The sequence below is a fragment of the Dasypus novemcinctus genome, chromosome 5, assembly GCF_030445035.2.
Source record: "Dasypus novemcinctus isolate mDasNov1 chromosome 5, mDasNov1.1.hap2, whole genome shotgun sequence".
Taxonomy (NCBI): domain Eukaryota; kingdom Metazoa; phylum Chordata; class Mammalia; order Cingulata; family Dasypodidae; genus Dasypus; species Dasypus novemcinctus.
The window spans coordinates 150,679,093-150,701,763 of NC_080677.1; the positions used below are offsets into that span (position 1 = coordinate 150,679,093).

At 37.9% G+C, this 22,671-nt stretch overlaps 1 protein-coding gene across 21 annotated transcripts in view; it reads right to left on the bottom strand.

The window, feature by feature from the left end:
• CREM (cAMP responsive element modulator) overlaps positions 1 to 19,302 on the bottom strand; it is an 80,586-nt gene extending 61,284 nt beyond the window's left edge. For 7 of the 21 annotated variants that reach the window (XM_071215431.1, XM_071215430.1, XM_071215428.1 and 4 more), the window contains exons 1-3: positions 19,211 to 19,302; positions 7,018 to 7,114; positions 832 to 955 (exon numbers count right to left, since the gene is read on the bottom strand). In XM_071215431.1, coding sequence (XP_071071532.1) covers positions 832 to 955; positions 7,018 to 7,061 — 168 coding nt within the window. In that variant the 5' untranslated portion in view covers positions 7,062 to 7,114; positions 19,211 to 19,302. Of the gene's footprint in view, positions 1 to 831; positions 1,280 to 7,017; positions 7,115 to 12,100; positions 12,169 to 19,210 lie in introns of those variants that run through there. The other 14 variants (XM_058297677.2, XM_071215429.1, XM_012518646.4 and 11 more) reach the window with 10 other exon arrangements.
• Between the last annotated feature and the right edge of the window lie 3,369 nt (positions 19,303 to 22,671).

Here is a 22,671-nt window from a genome sequence, read left to right on the forward strand (position 1 = left end):
AATAAATTTTAGGAGTTGAAAAACAGGCATTAACTCACACTGGCGCTCTTTGAATGAAACCAATTCAAAGTTCAAGATCTAGCTGAAAAGAAAGCAGGGAAACGGACTTTGGCCCAGTGGTTAGGGCGTCCGTCTACCACATGGGAGGTCCACGGTTCAAGCCCCGGGCCTCCTTGACCCTTGTGGAGCTGGCCCATGTGCAGTGCTGATGCGCGCAAGGAGTGCCCTGCCACGCAGGGGTGTCCCCCGCGTGGGGAAGCCTCACGCGCAAGGAGTGCACCCATATGGAGAGCTGCCCAGCGCGAAGGAGGGAGCAGCCTGCCGAGGAATGGCGCCGCCCACACTTTCCATGCCGCTGATGACAACAGTAGCGGACAAAAGAAACAAGACGCAGCAAAAAGACACAGAAAAAAAAACCAGACAACCGGGGGAGGGGAGGGGAAATAAATAAATAAATAAATAAAAAAGAAAGCAAAGATCAAGCCAAATATACAGTGGGAAAATGGTAAGATTTCTGCCATCTTTGTAGCTAAGAATACAGAATATATCAGTTTGGAATTACCAACCCTAACCAATAGTAATTTGAGGATTACAATTTTTGGAGGGGTTTTTGCTTATCCTCCCCATAGTAGTAGGGGGAAGGAGTGATGAAAATGTTACAATGCAAAGATAATTAGAGTATATAAATTCTCTTCAATATCAAATGAGTAGAATGGTTGATAACTTAGGAATATGAGAAATTTAAAGGTCACCTGCAAGAAAACAGTATCTGCACATAACTCATTTCCATATGCTTTATCAATGCCTGCCTACTGCCTAAATTGAATTTACCTGAGCTAAAGTAGGGATTGAATTTTGACCAGTCTGAGTCTGCATATGAGCAGACTTGCTCTCTGCCACAGAATCTGTTACACTTCCATCCTGCTGGAATTCAATTGTTTCCATGGTCATTTGTCTGAAAAGACAATAAAAAGGAAGAAGTATTAAGGCCCTATCTGAAATACTTCTGTTTTTACCTAACTTTCTGATATTTGTTTCTGACATCCCATTCATTGTACTTTTTTTTTTTTAAATAGTTTCAGTAGCAGAGTCTAAACTCTCCATACTTAAGGTATTCTTTGCTCATTGGATATGCACGTACGAGGGAGTGCTGCAAGATGTTTTATGGGAATAAGCTTATTTTTAAAACAACTTCTATATATAAAGTCACCTTGATAATTACTCTAGGATCTCTTTTTTTTTGTATGAATGTGTGATAAAATTAGGTTATCCACTTTACATTAAAATATACACTATAACTTTCAAGGCCTAATGTACCTGCTTTATATTGTAATGTACTATGCAAGAATTTTCCAGTTGTATAAACTAAATGAATCATAATATAAAGACATATGTTGCATTATTAGTACAAAGGAATTTCTGATAAACAAACCTTCCAAACAAATTGAAATCACTCAGAGTTGACCACTTGTCCAGCCATTCCTCAATTACCTAAAGAGAACTAACATTTCCAGGAAATGTTTTTGATATGATTTTAGTTTGCCTGTGAATTCAATTAAGTTAATGATTTTTATGTGGAGTCTTTCTACATAGAAGTAAAACCATATTATAATTAATTTCATCCTAGTGAGAGAAATATGAAAATGCAAACAATAAACAAAATTAAATTTTAACTATTTACTTAAAGGAACTACTTTCTGCTGTTGTACACTTTTGACTCTTCAGTAATACAACATAGATTCTTTTTTTTCGCCTTAGAAATCTAAATATATATCTAAAGTATGTAGGCCACCTATAACTTTGGATTAAAATATCCAAATCTTTTTTTTGGATTCCACTTAATACTTTTGCATGTCAACAGCTATCATCTGAATCTAAGGCTCCCACTCTCTAACCTCTCTGTGGTAGTCTATACTACATCTATGGTTACAGCTCACTTTTCAGTCACTTTATACCTATAAGTAACCATGGCAATGTAGTGTTAAGTACAGTAACATAAAAATCTATAGCCTACCACTACAAACCATCCTTCCTCAATATTCCCCAATTCCTCTCTTTTCTTATTTCTCAGCATGTCCTCTCCAATTCTAGGTAAATAAATACATGTGATCATCATGTATACACTGCTAATTCCCTCCTCTCCAATTGTGCTTAGGTAAGAAATTTCCAGAGAAAGACTTCAGGACATTAATTCTGCAGAAATGAAAGGGTAAAAGGGGAAGAACATTTGGTCAAAAATGTTAAATAGTCTAGATTAAATGGTTTCTTTATGCCAGGACTTCTCAGAAGCTTGAATGTATGAGTATGCCTTGAAAAGAGTAGAGGATGTTGATAAAATATGCAGCATTTTCCAAATGTATTTGATCACCAAATTCTTTTTCCACAAGCATGTCCTAGCACTAGTGGTTTAGAAACAACTTGAGAAATGTTATCTTATGCCCACCCTGTTCAGCTTAGATTCTACCGCCATCACTCTAACTACTGTTTCCCCAATACCCTACATTTTCTTATGCATTCTCCTTTTGTTAACATCTGTTTAGTAAATACTAATCTTGCATAAAAGCAATTCCCTAACTACTTTAGGCCTGTACCAAGGCTGATAAACAATCAAATTTTAAAACAATACAACTAAAGCTATTGAATTTATGGCTTTTGTCTCAAATCAGGTCCTTCAAAGTGGGCAGCAATCTTACTGAGTTTCCCTAGTCAGCTTGCTCTCCCATTCTCCAGGACTGTTACAAGTGTTCTTTCTTCCTTTTCTCAAATCCATGAATTCACCTACCTACAATCTATACTCATCATAAGGCCTTGCCTCCAGTTTCAGATGAGAACCCCCACAACTTATTGTTATCAAATCAACAAACCCACTTATATCTTATCTTAACCCAGCTTTTTCCCTGCTCTCTTGCCTCCCCACATTTAAATTCCTCTATGTGCCCTTTGGATCCCATTCCTTTCTCTCCCTTCTTCAGGAGTCTTATACTATCAATTACATTCTCCCCCTCTTTAATCATTTCCTCTGACTAGGATTTAAACACCTTCAAGTCTCTCCACCTTAAACACAGAGGCACATGTGTGGGCCTGCGCGCGCACACACAAATCCACTGGGCCAGAACTCCTTCTCTAGCTATCCCCTTGAACTTCTCTTCTCACTCTCACTGCTTGAAAGAACTGCCAAAACTATGTCCATTTCTTCACACCCACCCACTCCTAGACAAACCCAAACTGGCTTCTGCCTCACAAAAACTTCTCTGGAAAGGGTAACTAACACTAAATCTAATGTGTATTTTAAGTCCTTACCTTGCCTGATCCCCCAACAGCATCCAAATTGATAATGACCTCTCCTTTTTTGAACTCTCTCTTGATGTCCTTGATACTACATTTTCTTGTTCTCGTCTGACTTCTCTGACAATTTCTCTACAGGCTCTTTTGTCAATTTCTTTCCTTATTCAATGTGAACCTTCAATACATGTCTTCAGGGCTCTATCACTCTCCATCCAGTGGCTCAAGCATCAAGTCTCCTTCTCCACATTCCCACTGCCACTACTTTGATGTCCCTACTTCAAGTCATGCCAATGATTATTTTTCTAAAACATGTATTAATATTTCTGCTTAAAACACCTCTGCTTAAAACTCTTCATTGGCTCCCTATTGACTGTAGGATGAAATCCAAACTTCATAAAATAATCATGACTTTAACTAAAGTTATGTAGTACTTACTGTGTAGTAAATGCCTACTAGTTTTAATTCATAACAACTCTGTAAGGTCAAGATAATTAATTTTCTTTTAGAGATAAGGAAAAAGAGCCATCGGAAGGTTAAAAATCTGATCTTACCACAAGGTATTCAGTGGCAGAGACAAGCTTTGTACTCAGGTCTTTTATCAAAGTCCATATTCTCGATTACCAAACCAAACTGCCATTCAATTTCATTCACAATGTCACCCTTTTTACCTTTACAACCTAATCTCCAGTCTTTCCATTCTTTTCTACACCCTGCATTCCAGCCTCCTTATACACCATTTTTTAAAAATACACATCTTATTCTCTCCAGTTCTTATCTTTTATATCTGCTATTCCCTCTTCTTCAATAAGTAAATTCCTTTCAGTTTTTCAAGGCCTGACTCAAAGGACACCATCTTTCTAAAGCTTATTCTTATAGCCATGGGCAGAACTGGTCTGGGTTTCCAAAGTATTTTATGCAGTACCTCTACTTGAGCAATTATATAGCATATAATACATTTGTTCACAAAGCAGTAACTCTACTGTGAGCACCTCAAGAATGGAAGTCACATCTTAGATTTCTATGTAGCCCCATTGCCTATTAGAGAGGACTTCCCATAAATGTTGAATAAACCAAATAATCAACTATTTTGTAAGACTGTACAACTGCCAGATGCTTATAAAAATAAGCTTCAGAGAGATTAAGTGACTTTCCAAAGGGTATACAACAGATAACATGGTAGGGGCTAATAAAGAGATCTTCTGACTGTGACTCCAGTGTTCCTTCCACAGCCAGTACCTTGAGTATTCTGGTTTAGACAACATTTTATAGCACTGGCATGCTTTTGGGTATGCTACAAGTATTGTCACAATCTTCATTCAGATATGCTTTGCCTATTATACTAAGATGTAAGAACCATCACTTTTATCCCATTTATATTCTTCTAGACTGACTAGTATAGTACTCAATGCATGTCATGTAGCAAATGGTTCAAAAAAAAATCTATTTGAAGGTAAAAATCATCCACAGAATTGTAAAGTTAATACTAATCAATTTAAAAATATTTACCGTGTTTCAAAAAATTTTATTCTGTATTTTTACCTATAACCGACTCAATCCAATGGCTCTCCAGCCTAACCTCCTAGACACACTAAAATCCAGCCCTAGGGTAGGACTCTGGGCATAAGATTTCAACTAAGATTTAGGTGCTTACTATAGGTTAAGCACTGCACTGGCCATTTTTCAACCACTATGTCAGCAGGAGATATAGGAGCCGGAAGTCAGCTGTAAATAATGCACATACAATAGCAACACCTGTAAATCAGATCATTTTCAGATCCTGAATAGGGTGCCTAGCTAGCATTTCACTCTTGACCTGTGTGTAATGGTCCTAATGGAGGGTGCCTAAGATGGGGAGGAGCTAACTAAATATCATTTCTCTTGGCATAATGAAAAAAAAAAGTCCCTGATTTAGAAAAATCATATTCTTAGTACAAAAATATGGGATTCAGATCCATTTCTAAATAATTCTGAACCTCCCATTAAATACCACTCAAAAGAACCTCAGCTGTTTCAGAAAGATTTTATTTATAAAATGTAAAAGAAAGACCCCTTACAATCTTGCACTGTTCACTATATATTTTGTAGCTAAATCTACTAAAATTGAAGAGAAGCAGCATAGAATTTTCCCCCCAAAATCTCATTTTCTTTAATAGACAAATATTAAGCATAGCTGTACTAAAGCTAATAAAAATCTTTTAAATTAGTTAGGCAGTATTTTAATCTTAAGCAATAACCCTTATTAGAGAGGAATCAATTCGCAATTATAAATTATAGGATACTTAAAAATAAAACCATATAAAACAGTAAAAAAGCTAAACAAACAAAAAGTCCATCAAGCACTATAAACTAACAGCTAGCAAAACACTGACAAATATTTGGCTCCATAACTCAAAAACAGATAAGGGTTTGCTGAAATGGGAAGCATTATAAATAATTAAAAATATTAGTAGCAATATTCTTTTCTCATGAAGGGTAAATATTTCTTCTGAAATCTTTACTTTCCATCATCCAGCAAACCTTTTTCTCCCTTGATAACAAAAGCAAATGTTATTCCAGCCTATCCTGAATATACTGGGATTCAATTTAATAAAATGTTAACGTTACTACTGTTTAAAAAATAGGATCCATTCAATAGCACAATTTTTAAAGACTTTTAGGGTGAGCTGCTTCTTTGGGGTAACATTTTGTTTGCTTATGCCATTATTTTCTAGGACTATAAAAGAATATTTACATCATACTGCAATAGCCCCCCAAGGTACTAAAGACCAACAGTACAGTACTGTTTGTGCAGTACAATACAATCAATGGTATATAACTTATAACATACTTCCAAGAAACAAATACAAAGGAATATATTCCTAAAAATTATATGTACAATTAAAGAAATACCAAGGCAATTAAATTACCAAAGTTACTTAGGCATACATATGTATGGGGAATAGACAGATGTGTAGACAAGAGGAAAAATGAAAGGAAAAGGAAAAACACTTTAAAGGAATGTTATAATGGAAACCCAGACAAGTGTTCTTAAAAGAACAAAAAAGGGATGAGGAAATACAGGTCAGAAATATATAAATGAAAAATAAGACAAAGGCAGTTTTCTAGTTATAACTGAATTGTTCAATTAATGAATAAAACTTCTTAAATCTGTGAAACACTTGCAATATTTTTTCACCTCTTCTAAAATGAGTCCACTGTGAAAAGGAAAAATTATTTAAGTTGTTCTATTCTATTTTTAAATAACTTTACAAAAAATGTTGTAGAAAATTTCCTTTCTTTTTAAAACTAGATCTAATTGATGAAACATTATTTCTAAAAAAAGAACGTTAATTCTATTCGGATTTCTGTAAAACTGTGGTAGAGGTTTTTTTTTCTGTTTTACAAGGTCAGCTATAAGTACAGTCTAAAGGCAAGGAGGAAAACTAAATCTCTGAGGACTCCTCTAATTCTACAATTCCATTGAACTCTCCACATTCTTATGCATGGTCTATTCTTTAAAAAGCAGAAGGCAAATGTGAATAACCACTTCTCCTTACCACAATACATGGTAGAAGATGAATATCTTAGATGAATGTCTGAATAATTTGGGTGTATATTATTTGTTATTGTAATATATATACATATATACACACATACATATATGTAGGTATGTATACATACACATACACTCATCATTTTAACTTTAAGCTAAGAAAAACTTTCAAAAGAACAGAAAAACACGTATCTACGTACCTTAGATTTGTCTTAATATATTTTTTCCTGCTACATTTGCTCATTATTAAGACATTTGTAACCAAAGCTTTGCTCCTTCCCCGTTTTCTTCTTTATCCTGCGGTAAAATTATAATGTTGAATTGGAAGATCATAACATTTTATTTTTCAAAAAATAAAATTCCTCCAAACTAGGCCAAGAAGAATACTCTAATTTCTATAAAACTAAAAACAAACCAAAACAGACCAGAAAGCTGAAAATAACTCCCTATTTTTTTTTCAATCTTTTAATTTTTAAATTTTCTTAGGGAAAAAAATTCACAAAACTTAAATGATACCTTATTTCTCAGTTTATTTTCTATGAAAGAAAAAGGAGAATGCTGCCTAAATCACCTAGTACATACTAAGCATAGTTTATAGGTATCAGCTCTACTTTAAAATGATAATGGTCACTTAATGAACTTAATCAGTTCTTAAATTTATTCCAGTTCAACAGGTTTTTCATTTACCTTAAATTCAAAATTGTGCTTTGTTAAAAAACAGAATTTTTACCGCCAAACAAAATTTAAGAATTCATTTAAAACCTCCTTTTGATAGCCTTTAGTCCATTAAAAAAGTGTTTAGATACTCCAGCTATAAAATAAAATGCCAGCAATTAAATTCCATTCTTTAACGGATATCCTAAAAAAACACACATTTTATATTTGTAATAAAGTAAAATTGGCAAAGAAAAAGACAAAAGGATATCTGGGAGTCATTTTAGAGTTGAAAAGGACATGGTCTTCATCCCTAATTAAGTACCTTCTAGGCATCTGTGCCAGCACACAGCATGCTTAGCCACAGAAATACAGCTTTCAGGGCTCCTGCCTAAGTGGTCACCCCCTAAAATTATGTCCTATCATCCCAATTTTTAAACTGTGTAGAGAGTTGGCAGTGGTTATTGCAGCCACAATGGTAGCGCATCTGAACCAGACTATGTGTAACACAACAAAAAACAAGGATGGTGCCACTCATTCAGATCAAACCTTATTCTGTGTTACACCGTATTAGCATTTTACGTGAAAACATCTTATCTTCCTTAACAATTGTGTAACCTAGTGGGCAGGGACATTTATTAAATAATGATCATAGCTCACTTAATGTTAGGCCCTTATGCTAGGCACTGGAGGCACAGAGATAATAAAATGTCCCTGCTCCTCAGGAGCTTGCATGCTAATGTAAGAAACAGACATGTAAAAAATTAAAATGATAAAATTATTTGAATAATAAATGATTATCTAGGCACCATGTAAGAGTATTTCTATATTTTCCTAGGAAATATAATCTTTCTTTAGTTTTATTTTGAAAATAGGTAATACATTCTTATGGTTCAAAACTTCAAAATAGAAAAAGGTATTCCACGATATCTGGGAACAACCACCCACCTCCTCTTTCCAGAGGGAAACAGAATTGAAGAAATGCCGGTTTCCTGTCAAAGTAATCCTCATGTCAAAAAAGAAAAAAGACCAGCTTCAGACCAGAATGATTATAAAACAAACTTGACCCTGACTCTGAATGGTCCAAGAATTATTTCAAGTATCTCTCCAAAGTCACCAATGCCTGCCTATTTGCAAAATCTGAAAGGATGCTTTTTAGCCCACATCTCCTTAAAGCTCATTTCCTACTCTCCCTGAAATTCCATCCTCACTGGACTTTGTATGATACCTCTTTCATGATTTTCTCCCAAATTATTGGGCCCTGTCATTCTTCGACCCCTCTTTAAAAAGTTGGTATTGCCCAGGCTTCCAGTCACAAAAACCTCTTCCCAGGGCTACCTTCATTCTCACTTGTTGTGTCTCAAATCTCATTGCCAGCCTAGACCTCTCTCCTGAGCTTTAGCTCCCTATGCATCTGCTTACTGGATGTCTCTCACTGGTAGACTCACAGATCCTCAAGCCCCAAATGTTCAAAACTCAACTCCCTCACTCTGCAACTCTCCTTACTCAGTGATTGACATCATCACTGATTCAGTCTTCCTATCTGGGAGTTCTCCTCTCCCTTTACTCCCCACTTCCATTGTCCCCAATTCCTGAAGCAGCAATGTATAATAAGAGCAGTGTGGTATAAAAAGCACTAACTTGGGGAGATGATTCAAGTGTGGATTTGAGGACTACTACTTATTAGCAGTGTGATCTTGGAAAATTATTTAATTTCTCCAAGCTTCCTTTCCTGATTTGTCAAATGAGTATAAGACCAATCATGTTGAAAGGAGGAAACATAGTCAAAATGCAAATTGTCTAATTGTGCATAGAAGATAGGCAAGGAACATTACTCTGCCCCAATACATCCAACTCCTACATATCTCGACTCCGTTTCATCCTCTCCATTACCACTGCCACTCCTTTAATTCTGACCCTGATCATTTCTTCACAAGATAAAAGCAATAATAAACCCCCCACGTGGTTTTCCCTTATTATTCCTTCACCTCACTCAAATCTCATCTCAACTCCTCCTAATTGAGACTCTAATAGACCACAACATTATTCAAAACACAAACTTGCACAAGCTATTATTCAAAATCCTTCTGTGGCTCCCCTTGTGTTAGGGATAAACATGCCAAGTTCTGAGCATCATAAGTCAGGTGCCTGGTAGGCCTTCACAGTTTGTTGTAAAGGCATTCAGATTTTAGGTGTGCCTTTCCTTCCTATTCTATCAGTTTTCCAGGTTCAGAATTACCTCGTATAGATTTGAAAAACAGGAGGTCCCAATTTACTACAGTATAAATTAAGTGTATTTTGAAAAACTCAACTGCTTTTTACACTACCAGCCTCACCCCAAATCTGGCACTAATGTCTCAGAACATGTTCTTATTGGATAGCTGAATCTGGTTGCTTCCTTCCAAAAAACTTGCATGATACATGTCCTGGTAAATTCTTAGGATGGACTTCATAGGATATATTCTATTTAGCCTAAAACATACCCCTTGAATTCATTTTATTTCACACTATAGTCTGAGGTTGTAATGTTTAAGCCAATCTCCTTATGCTTAAAACCATAAAGGTTACTGATGTAATGACCTGTATATTACCAATTTTCTATAAAAAATAATGTAAAATCTTATCTGCCAAGCTTGATCTTTTAGAGTAGAAAGGGAAATGTTAGAATAGTTTATTACCGGCAAACAATAGTTTATACTAAAAGGAAATGAGTTGAAAAATATTAGTCTGGATACAGGTTTTTGTGCTATATTTGAAGGAAAGTCATCTTTCATATTGGTAAAAAAGCTTTTATCTGTATTAGATTTGATTATAATAACTTTTGGAAATCAACTCTTTCTTCACCAAGGTGAATAGTCTATTCACTTTCTGACATGCTACCTTCGATTAATTTCATTGGTATCAGGGGTCCTTAATATATAGCTCACTATTCAGAATATATTTAAAATATGCTAGAGAAAAGGATATTATATTTACACTTATAAAATTTTGAACATATACTCTGCTCTGGTTAATCAATTACATTAATATCTTAATGTAACGTCCTAGAAAAAATTAGGTAAATATAAAAATTAAACTTCTTAGGCAACTGTATTAGAATATAAAAGCTTACTACAATTTACCTAATCAACTGGCTCTTGTATTAACCAATATTGTCCATTCCTTCTGTAAAACCTAGTTTAGCTAATACCCACAGCAGTTCCTCTCTAATATGCCCAAGTCAAGTGCTTCTGTTCCTTCTAGCTGGGTTGTGTGCTTATCAAGAGTTAGAACAGAAGCGGACAAAGACGACGACGTAGCAAATAGACACAGAGAACAGACAACTGGGGTGGGGGGGCAGGGGGAGAAATAAATAAATAAATCTTTTTTAAAAAGTTAGGTTTATCACAAGCAATTTTACACCAGCCATACTTATTTTGGAATTCTGTTCAATAGTATAATAATAGATGAAATGATTTTAAAAAGAGCTGTTCCTATGGAAACTAAGTTAAATGCTTTGGAAAGACCTTAGTAAAGGCAGGTTGCTTTAAAAAAAAATTCCTGCTTTGGATTAGATATTGCAGTTGGCAAAAATTGTAAAATATTGGAAAAATATTACAAAAATTTATTTATAAAAACACTTGCAAAAGTGAAGTTCTTGCTCCAAAAATAGAAGTTGCAAGTTATGCATTATTAAGATGGTTTTTGCAAGAAAGACTGGCAAAGCTAAACAAAACACTGCAATTAGCCAAGCATAATAAATATGCCTGGCCCTACAACCAAACACTGGCAAGTGAATGAAAATACATTTACATCTGTGTATGTTTTGGATACAAATGAAATGTGTAAGCCATATATATTGATTTCATGATTCCTTAGTTGACTTCAGGATTTCTCATAGTGGACTTTTTTGACTCTCCAACTGTAACTGTTTTGGATAGGGAGAGCTTCTACTATTTTAGGGATTAGTCACTTATTCCAAATTATACATTTAGGAATACAAAATTACATGTAAATACAAACCATGCTTCTATTCAACAATGAATATTTAAAATGGAAAATTTTTAATAAACATTTTAAGTATTTCCACAGGTTAAGGTATTAATTATGTTCTTTCTTTCACCACGAGGATCAATTTCTGGAAACTAGTGTTTCACCGATTTTAGCCTGTAATTTGAATCAGAACCAGTATATATAATGGTAAATATTTACATTTCAAAAGACAACTAACAGGTTAAGTATCCAAGTTAACAAGACATTTAAAATGTTTCATTAATATTTCACAAATGATAGTTCATGATCCATCTCTTTAAAATGTAAAAATACAGTATGTATACTTCATGAAGAAAGGGCAGTGTAATAAAACTACCTTTACAGTCTTCAAGTATGCGCTTTCTAAATAATACTTATTTTTCCTATAAACCATTTCATGGGATTGCCCTTCAAAAAAAACCAAAACTACACAATCAATGGATTTTAAAATACATAGCACTAATTTGCAAAAAAATCGATCTGGTCAAAAGCTCAACTATATTTTATGAAAAACAATGTGGAAACAAGCAAAGAAAAATATTAGACCAATTACAAAAGTTTGCTTAAAAAAAAAATTTCTAACACCAGTTACAGAGGAAAAACACAACTTTTACTCACTTCTCCAAAATTAGGTATTTTGGCTACTTTCCATAGACCAGGAGTTCTAAAGCTAGGGTCCATAGGTTTTTCAGTGGTCCCTAGATTTGAAAGGGGAAAAATTACATTTCTATTTACTAACCTTTAAATGAAATTTAGTATTTCCTTCAGTTTTGAATATAGGCAATAAACTGTGTCACCAACTGAAATCCTAGATATTTTCACATCATACTGCAAGGGTTCTTAACCTTTTTTTGTTCCAACTTTGCCAATCAGGTGAAAACCACAGACCCCTTGCAGAATGTAGCAGTAGATAGTTTTATAACATTCAATATCGGATGTCACAGAAAATAAAAATATTAAGTTGATTTTTTTTTTCATTTGAAGCTGACAGATGCCCTGAAATCTTTCCACAGACACCCTGGTTGAGAACTCCTATGGGGAAGCAAATGTGGCTCAAGCAACTGGGCTCTCTCCTACCACACAGGAGGTCCCTGGTTTGGTTCCCAGTGCCTCCTAAAGAAGACAGAGAGCTGGTGCATTCGTTAGGAGCAGCAAGATAATGCAACAGGAGACACAAGAAGAAAAATATAACGAAAGACACAACAAAGAAGGAAACAGAGGTGGCTCACACAATTAGGTGCCTCCCTCCCAAACTGGAGGTCCTGGGTTTGGTTCCCGGTGCCTCCTAAAGATACAAGGAAGACAGACATAGCAAGTGCAAACTACAAGGGAGTAGGGAGAAATAAATTTTTTAAATCTTAAAAAAAAAAAAAAAAAGAACCCTGGCATCACAGGTATTACAGACTTCTGGAAATATCGTTTATACCTACCATATTAGAAGATTTTAGTGTTTAGACCCATCACTAGATTTTTGGTACTTTTAATGCATTAAATCCTTAATGCTGTATAGAAAAGGTGTCTTTTTATTTGATAACTATATTTCAATAAACTGGCTTCCTTTATAATTCTATGTATATTTTTACATGTTTGTAAGACATTTTTCTGAAAAAGGCACTTAAGATTTTATCAGACAGCCAAAGGGATCCTTGACACATAAAAGGTTAAGGATACTTACCACATGAAATACAGTCTTAAATTATACTGTTCTCAAGCTAACCTTGAATTCTGCCATGAAAAATATTTTTCATCTATCTTGGATGGGATTAGAAGGAAAACACTAAGAACACTGTAAAAACTGAACACTAATAGATCCGCCCCCCTCCCCATTATTACCAGTCAATTCAGAAGCAATATACAAAGGTATCCTAAAAACATGCCTCCCTTGCCCTTCTTTTCAAAGTCAGGCAGCTCTGACAGGGAAACAGAAAAAGCATACAAAAGTAGTTTGTTTTTTTTTAAGCCTTCATGGATATCTCCCCCTCATTTGTATTACATTAGAGAGTAAAGCAAAAGAAAATGAAGGGATGGGTAGAGAAGGGTAAAAGAGTAAGTAGACGGGAAAGCCGCACTTCCTTTCCTCCTCAGGTCTTTTCTTTGTAGTTTTTTGAGATTCCAGGGTAAAAGCTGTAATTATACTTGAGAAGTCAGGAGGAATAATGGGGAAAAAAAAAAAAACAATCTGGGAGAAAAAAGGTTAGACTAACAATCACTTAGTAATATCAAATCTAATAGTTAAAACTTACAAAACATTTCAATTAATAAAGGTAACAACATGTTCATCATGATAGAAGTTCTATATTCATTTAGTTTAGGTTATGGCTTGCCACTTCAAACATTTAAAAATATGTAGAAATCTACATTTCTTCAAATGAAAAAAATACCAATTTTCTTTGCCTTTGGTAGAACTTAAAAAAATTTTTTAAAGAACAATATTTTAAAAGGAAATTATTTTTAAATGTTTATCATTCTCCCCTTCCATTCCACTAATAAGGTCAAGCACAACAGAAAATCTAGTTCAAGTGACAAAAGTTGAATTCTAAGCAGCCCTCAGATCTCTCCTACAGTTACTAACGTATAAGTGGCTACATATACAGAATGTGGAATAAAAAGCAGTATACCTCCTCCTTAAGGAAAAAGGAAGAGAAAGACAACAGAGAAGTACAATCTCTTCTTTTGGTTGTGGGATGAAGCAAGACTTCAGTTCTTTGGGAAAGTACAAAATCTTTATGGGTCAAGTATAATTCAAGTAGCAACAGCAAGCAAGGCTTAAAAGAGAAGAAAATGAAGCTCATATTATAAAGCTGATCATTCTCAATAAGTCATTTGAAAAGTTGGGGAGAGGTAGCTAGCTAGAAGAGAGAAGTAATTCCAAACAGCTATATATCCAAAGTTAACAGCGATGTGCCCATCGCTGTATTTATTTTAAGCGCTTATGTATTTTAACCAAAAGAGATGCATGTAGGAAAACAAAGTCAGATAGTAGTAACAGGGAATTATACCACTTCTATATGTTTTGTACTCTTTGTAAAGCAAAGTTAGAATAACTTTCAAATAAAGATTGTAAGCAATCTTTATAATTTTGTGTAGAAACAGAGGTACCGGGAAGCAGTACCCGTAAATAAATATTTTAAACCCTTGTAAACAAAGTTTTTAATATTTCAAACATAATTCATACATAATATCAGGAGGTGAGGTTCTCTGATATAGATTCAAGCTATTCCAATTTAATTGCTTGAGATACCTGTTACTATTTAAGAAATCTTAACTCTTTACTAAAGTCACCAAACAATTAACTACTCAGGCATCTCTTTCTTTTCAATTTCTACCCATCTGCTGTCTGCCTTTGGCTATTTCACAGTAGGTGGACAGCAGAATCAGCTGCTAGGGAGAAATGAAATATGAAATCCAGATAATCATGGCTTATCTCCAAGCCTTAAGTAAACCCCACCATCACCATCACTTTAAAATCACACTAAGGGAAGTGGCTGTGGCTCAAGTGTTTGGGATCCCATCTACCATATAGGAGGTCCAGGGTTCGATTCCCAGGTCCTCCTAGTGAAGGTGAGCTGGCCCACGCAGGAATACTGGCCCGAATGGAGTGCTGGTACAGCAAAATGACACAACAAAAAGAGACACAGAGGAGAGACAATGAGAGACGCAGTGGACCAGGGAGCTGAGGGGGTGCAAGAGACTGAGTGCCTCTCTCCCAGTCCAGAAGGTTCCAGGATAGGTTCCCAGTGCCACCTAGAGAAGACAAGCAAACACAGAACACACAGCAAATGGACACAGATAGCAGAGGAAGGGGGAGAGGGAGATAGATAAAAAGATAAATAGATCTTAAAAACAAAAAACCACACCTAGAACTTACAAAATTTAAATCATTTAGGGAAGTTATGTGACTAAAAGAATCGCCATAGGGTTTTTCTTTTCAATAGCATGCTCCATTACTGAACTTTGAGTATATTTTAAAATACTTATTTACACATTAGATGCGATACATCTGATTACTAATTAGTACATCTGGAAATAGGTAAGATACTAGAATTAGCTGAAGGTCAGAGAAACAAATTTCAACATATGATACTTACCTAGATTGGTCCTATCTTGTGTATTTGAACGAAACTGGCATTTTTCTAAGTGCTGAAACATACCTAATCAAGTTAAAATCAACTCTTCCATAATTTTAAGAGGGGTAAAAGCATCCCAAGTATCCAATATACACTAATATGGACCTTTTATGTGTGATAGTTGCCCCAATTCCAGACTTGGGAGCTTTACCCATCATCAGTGCTAGTATATAAATTACAGTTAAAAACATGTCTAAGGAAGAAAACATCTATGTGGTATCAATGGAAAAAGCTTGAGGCTCAAAAACTGAGGCTGTTTCAAGATTACAAAAAACTGGATGACAATTTAAGATGACAACTTTTTAAAGCTTCACTAAAGCTTCTGAAGAAACTGAGTTTCTTTTGTAAAAGTACTCAAATGGGCTCACTCTTAAAATTTCAAAGGATTTTAATATTTAGATAGTTATCAACCTGGATGTACTGTTTAGAAAGTAGACACGAAAACACTTTGCACTTAGAGAATCAAGAGTCTTCAAAAGAGTTGCCAGGTTTTCTTTGAGACAAGCATTCTTCTTCACCAGTGAATTATTTTAGCAGTCTTTTTGCAAAACTCCCATAAAACTTCCTAGTTTACGCTTTTCCCCTACTTATGAAAACTTATTTCAAATAAACCTTGCCAGTAATTCGCCTTTAGCACTCCTGAGATGCACAAAATAGATTATTTTTTACATACCGCTATAGCTGATTTATACAAATAAGACTTAAGATGTTTTCATGAGTAATAATATCAAGATAAATTCCCACTAATGTAATCCTTAAGTTTTCTTCTTCATTCTTATTTTCTACTGGCTATCCTAGAGCAACAGAAAAAGAAAACCTGAGGGTGAAAGCATTTTACTTTTTTAAAAATCTTATTTTTAAAAATTTATTCTTAGCATTTACTTTTAAGAACAGCATACTTTGTGGGTGTTTGTGTGTAGTCCCCATGGCAAAACATATTTTAAATGCCCTATCTAGTCTTTGAAAGTAAATTATTAGCTTAATGATTAAAAATGTTTATTTCTTCCTATGTGTAACAGATGATTTTTTTCTGAAATCTGTATTTTAAGTTTCTCTGTTGATAATATTGATATTGAAACTGTATTCGATGCATAACAACTCTTCCCAAAGTTGGCTTCTATATATGGAACCCATCTGTTCAACATGACATATCAAGCTTATTTCCTCAGCAGTTAATGTTGACAGTACAGCAAAATATGAATGGTTAAGTGTTTGCATTGTTCTGTTTTATTTTGAGAAATCTATCTAAAAGGAACAGGACATGTGAGAACTTTTTAATAGATTATTCCAACACAATCAGGCTCCATTTTTTGGCCCCATGTTTATTTGTAGAAAATAAAAATTTAGGGGAAAGAGGATCAGAAATATGTACCTATACTGGTAGAGAGTCAGGCAGTATTCCTTATGTACAGTTAATAATTTGAAACCCTTCCTTACGTTTTATGAAATGGTCATAATTCTAAACATGACTTCATTTTTCAGTTATGTAATGACTCCCCTCAGTAGGAAAATAGAATATGGTCTATTTCCTAAGAAGCCTGTAGCTTGTTAAATTCATCAGTAGAAACAAATTTCAGTAACTTTCAGGGACAGTGTAAAAACAAAAAGACTGGAAAAGCTCCTGTGTTTACACATTCAATAAAAATTTATTCATAAGCTCGTACAAAAATATGAACACAAAACATCAGTGTAATTACAACTGAACACTCACCAAAATGATTCCATGCTGACCACCAAGTCACTGCAAAGGCATTCACTTACATTGATGCATTTACAGATTCACCAAAAATGTTTGTATAATTACCAACACTCAATATGATAATACTTTTGTTTCTCATCGAGGATTACAACCATTAAAATCTTTATAAAATTGTGTTTAGATAAATAGTTCTTTAAAAATCATTTTTATTAATACTTAGTATTTCTTGATCAAAACATATTTGAAATTAATCTTCCTTTGGGGGGGGAATTTTTTAAAAATTACTTTAAGTTCAAAGATTTAAAGACTGCCATTGCTTTATGAAGGATAAGAAACTTGTTACTCAAAGATCATCCCTAGTAGAAATACGTAGTACCACAGGGAAAAAATTAACTGCTTGAAACAAAAACCACGTTAAGTACCTAGTTATTCATTAGACTTGGAAAACTGTGTACACCTCACTTTTTAACAGTAAAAAACATCAGCAAATATACTGGGATCGCTGTCTAAAATCGTTATTTCAAAAAGCAAGTCATTAACCATAAGCAAGAATTTTAGATTTTTCTTGATATGTTAGTATTTAATAACTACAAGATAGAGAACATGAAAAATTAATGTAAACTAATACAATTTTCATACTGGACCTCTATATCTGTGCATCTAGGTTTATATTCAAGGGAAGGCAGTTGCCCTCCATCAGCTTAGCAAACTATGCAGAAAAGGACGAAACTTTATACAAGTCACGTAAATTAATCCACGCTGTTAGAAAGGCTCTTTCATTTTGAGTCAAACTTTCGGGCTAGTCATAAGTAGAAATTTCTGAAAATTCGACTGCAAACTGCTGCTTTAGTTGACATAATACAGAAAACTTCTAAGTGATGCCAACTTAGAGATCTGGTATACATAATATAACAGCCATGTTGAATAACGCTTTTATTCCCCAGTCGGACTCGGAACCTTGCTGGGTGACCCTAAAAAGGTAAAAATCAAAACTAAAGAATACGAGAAACTGCGATTTCTACTAGCTGTCATGGATTTGTTCCTTCTTCCAGGCCAGCTAAGTCTCAGCAGTATCTCATCAGAGCTATGTGTCTGGACTCAAATGATTCAACAGCGATGCCTCTCTTACTCATGTTTTGGAGAAGAAATGGGTCACATGAATTCATACCTAAACTGAGTACATACAACTGGGACGAAGATGTTATTAATCGTCGGTCGTGGTAAATAAAATCAACATCCTCAAGTCTTGCCCTCCCCCCTACGCCCCAAGAACAAGAACCACACTCATCAGCGCAATATAGCTTTTTTAACAAGGCTTCTCCGACTCCTACCAAGTTCTGCACAACTCAAGGAGGGTTTAGAAATCTGACGAGCCCGTTTCCGCCTTAGGAGAGTTATTTGATTAAAATTAAGGCACCCAGCGAGCCAACTGAAGAGTGAGGTGGACGAGGGCGGTAAGGCCCGGCGCGCTGCACACTTCCGCAAGGGCCAGGGGGCCGGGCGACGGCGGCCCGGGGCGGCTGACGGCTCCGCGTCCGGGCCGGGCGGCTGCTGGCGTCGGGCCGGGGCGCCGGACTCGGAGCGGGAAGTCCCGCGGGCAGCCGGCCGCCGAGCAGGGGACGGGCCACGTCCGGGGCCGCGGTGCTCTCGCCGGGCTGGTCTTGCTGGCGGACCCGGCGGACGACCCGCCTCGGTCCGGGGGCCGCTCCTGGTTGCGCCGGAGTCGGGCACCGGCCGCCGCCGCTCCTCGGCGGAGCCCTGAGCCCGGGCGCCCGCCCGCCCGCCGAGACCCCAGCCCCTCCGGCCGTCGGCCCGGGCTCCGCTCCGCCTCCTTCCTCCGCCTCCTGCTCCCGCGTCGCCGGCTCCTAGGTGTCTAGGTCCGGGGGCAGACGCGCAACTTACCCGCCGCGATGGGTTTACGTAGCGGACCTCGTCACTGATTACGGGCCGGAGGAGGTGGGGACGCCGAGCCGGGCCCGCCGCTCAGGAGCGGCGCCGCCGCCCAGCAACCCGGCGCCGGCGCCGGCGGCGGCCCCACGTAGCCCCCACGTCAGCTCTGATGCGGCAGCCGCGACCTCCTCGCCCAGCCGGGACCAAATGTAGCGCCGCAGCCGACGGAACCGCGTCCTCGCGCCCTGCGCCCCCCTCCCCCACGCCGCGACCTCCCTCCCCGGGGGAACGCCCAGAGGAAATATCCAGGCTCGAACTCCGCCCCCTGCCGGCCGCAGGCGGGAGTGCGGCGCTGACAATCCAACAATTAAATGGAACGGGGGCGGGGAGGTGAGACGGAGGGGGCGGGGCCTAAGGCGGGGTTGGGAGAGGAACTACCCTGGAGGTGGGGAGGAGGGGCTGGAAACCGGAAACTGCCCCCGCCCGTGCGTGTTGCCGGAAGACGGGCTGACTGGAGAAGGAGCTGGGTGTTTGCGTCTCCTTTCGGTGTTGGCCAGTTCTCCGGGCTGGGGGGTTTGTGCAGCGACAGACCAAAGCCAAGGTCTGCGGGTTTCGCGGCTCGGTCCCGGGCCGGGAATGCAGCCGCGAGGAGCGGGCTTCGGGAGAGGTCCCCGACTCCTACGAGCCGTGGCGGGTCCGCAGTCCTTGAGAAATGCCTTCGGCCTGCGGGGTCCCCCTGCGGGACTGGCACTCCGCCCCAAGACCCGGTTGCCCGCCTTGTACCTGGCCTTCTGCCGCCTCCCCGGTGACCGTGGCACAGGTGCTCCTCCCGGTGCGTCCCTGTCGCAGGGAAACAGCGATAGTTCCCTCTCAGAGTTGTGATGGGAGGAGAGTAAGATTTTCTCATAACAAGCAAAACCCCTGCCTGTAAGGAAGAGAATTTAGTTTTTATCCATTTAAATACGGAGCTTTCAAGTTTAGGTTTGTAAGAGGAACGTTTCTAGCCTGTGAAGTCATCTGTTGTAAACTAGACACCCATTTACACGTACTTAACAATATACTAAGTAGTCTTTAACGTCGGTGTAGGCCCTCGGAAAAGCAGGGCGTTTAGACAAAAATAAACCTGACCTCATTCACATTAAGGAAAAACAATTCCGGAGAGGATGTGGTTCAAACAGTTGGGTGCCCACCTACCACTTGGAAGGTCTGGATTAGGTTGCAATGCCTCCTAAAGAAGCTAACACTGCACGAAACAAGTGGACACTCCCTGAGCAAACGAGTGTGTGTGGGGGGGAGGGGGGGGGAGAAAATAAATCTTAAAAAAAAAAAAACAAAATTAAATTCCTAACAATAATTGAAAACCCAATTTTTCGTACCCAGGGATTTATGGCGCTGGAAACGCAATCCCTTAGGTACACGAAAAGAGTTGTGAAAAGAAAATAAAAGCCCATGTCAAGGTAGTGCAAGCAGAGAAGGGAAGCTTTGTGAACTTCTGGGGAGAATCCCTGCAGCATAGGAAAAATCCTGAACTCTTCAGGGATAGATTTTGGCCAATCTGGACTAGTAAACTAACAGAGGTAAGAGAATAGAACTTGGCAAGTTCACTTCCTGCTTTTAGTACAACAGCATTCTGGAGTTTCTCCATCCAGGGCTACAGCGATGCCTATCTCCACTTTTTTAAACTTTATTTTTTTATTGAGGAACATTAGTAAATTGATAAAAAGTCAAAATAAAAACAAAGTTAATCACATCTTTTTTGAGTGTGGTTAGGCAAGGCTGGCACAGAAGATATATCTGTAACAATATAATCAATACAGCTCATTTTAGCCCAGGAAAAAAAAAGTCATTAAAAGGAAAGAGAGGGCGGTGGGCTTGGCCTAGTGGTTAGGGCGTCCGTCTACCACATGCAAGGTCCGTGGTTCAAACCCCGGGCCTCCATGACCCGTGTGGAGCTGGCCCATGCGTAGTGGTGATGCGCGCAAGAAGTGCCTTGTCATGCAGGGGTGGCCAGCTTAGGGGAGCCCCATGCGCAAGGAGAGCGCCCCGTTAGGAAAGCCACCCAGGGCGAAAGAAAAGTACAGCCTGCCTAGGAATGGCGCCACCCAAACGGAGAGTTGACGCAGCAAGATGACACAACAAAAAGAAATACAGATTCACGTGCCGCTGACAACTACAGAAGCGGACAAAAACGACAATGCAGCAAATAGACACAGAGAACAGACAACTGGGGTGGGGGGGAGGGGAGAAAAATACATAAATAAATAAATAAAAAGAAAAGGGTTAAATTATTAAACTCCGTAAAGGCATACTGTTCATTTTTATCAGGGTTGACCAAGTGCTGGCTGAATGGATGTCTAGCTAAAATGATTTAGGGGAAATGGTGATCATGGCTGTTTCCAAAACATTGCTCTCTACCTACCTGATTATTCCTAAATTTCTTTAACAATGGAAACATTAAATAGTTGGGATCTGTTATAGAAAGGGCTTAAAATGCAAGTATGGAATGTTAAGTGACATATACCAAGATGAAAATGCCACATCAAATTCTCCAGGGCAGAGGAAAACTAGTCCAGAAGACAGTACCTGGAATCTCCAGGGAGAGGACAGGAAATAACATGAACGGTAAATGCAGTTTCCTATTGCTGATATAACAAATTAACACAAATTTAGTGGGTTAAAACAACTCAAATTTATTATCTTACAGTTCTGTAAGTTAGAAGTCTGACGCAGGTCGCAGTGGACTAAGATCAAGAGGTTGGCAGGACTGGAGGCTACAGGGGAGAGTCTGGTTCCTTGCCATTTCCGGCTTCTCATTCCTTTCATGGGCTTCTTCATCAAAACCAGCAAGAGCTGGTGAAGTCTATCTCATGTTGCCATCAATCTGAATCTCTCTTCTGTCTCCTTCTTCCGCTTACAAAGACGCTTGTTATTACATTGGCTCCCCCCTTGATATTCCAGAATAATTTCTCCATCTCAATGTCCGCTGATTAGCAACCTTAATTCCATCTATATCCTTAATTTCCCTTGGTCAACTGCCTTAATTTGCCAGGGCTGCTGTAACAAAATACCATAGACTAGTTGGCTTTGAACAACAGAAATTTATTGTCTCATAGTTCTGAAGGCTAGAACTCTGAAATTAAGGTGTCAATAGGGCCATGCTTACTCTTAAGAGGAAGAATCATTCCATGTCTCTCCTCTGGCTTCTGGTGTGTAGCCTCCAGCCCATGGCATTCCTTGGTTTGTGGCCACATAACTCAATCTCTGCCTCCATCACATGGTCTCCTCTCTCCCTGTCTCTCTCTGTCCAAATTTCCTCCACTTGTAAGGACACCAATCATGCTGGACTAAGAACCACACCTCATCTTTACTAATCACACCTTCCTATTTCAAAATAAGGTCACATTCACAGGACTGGGGTTAGGACTGGGACGCGTCTTTTTAGAGGACACAGTTCAATCCTTAATACCATGTAA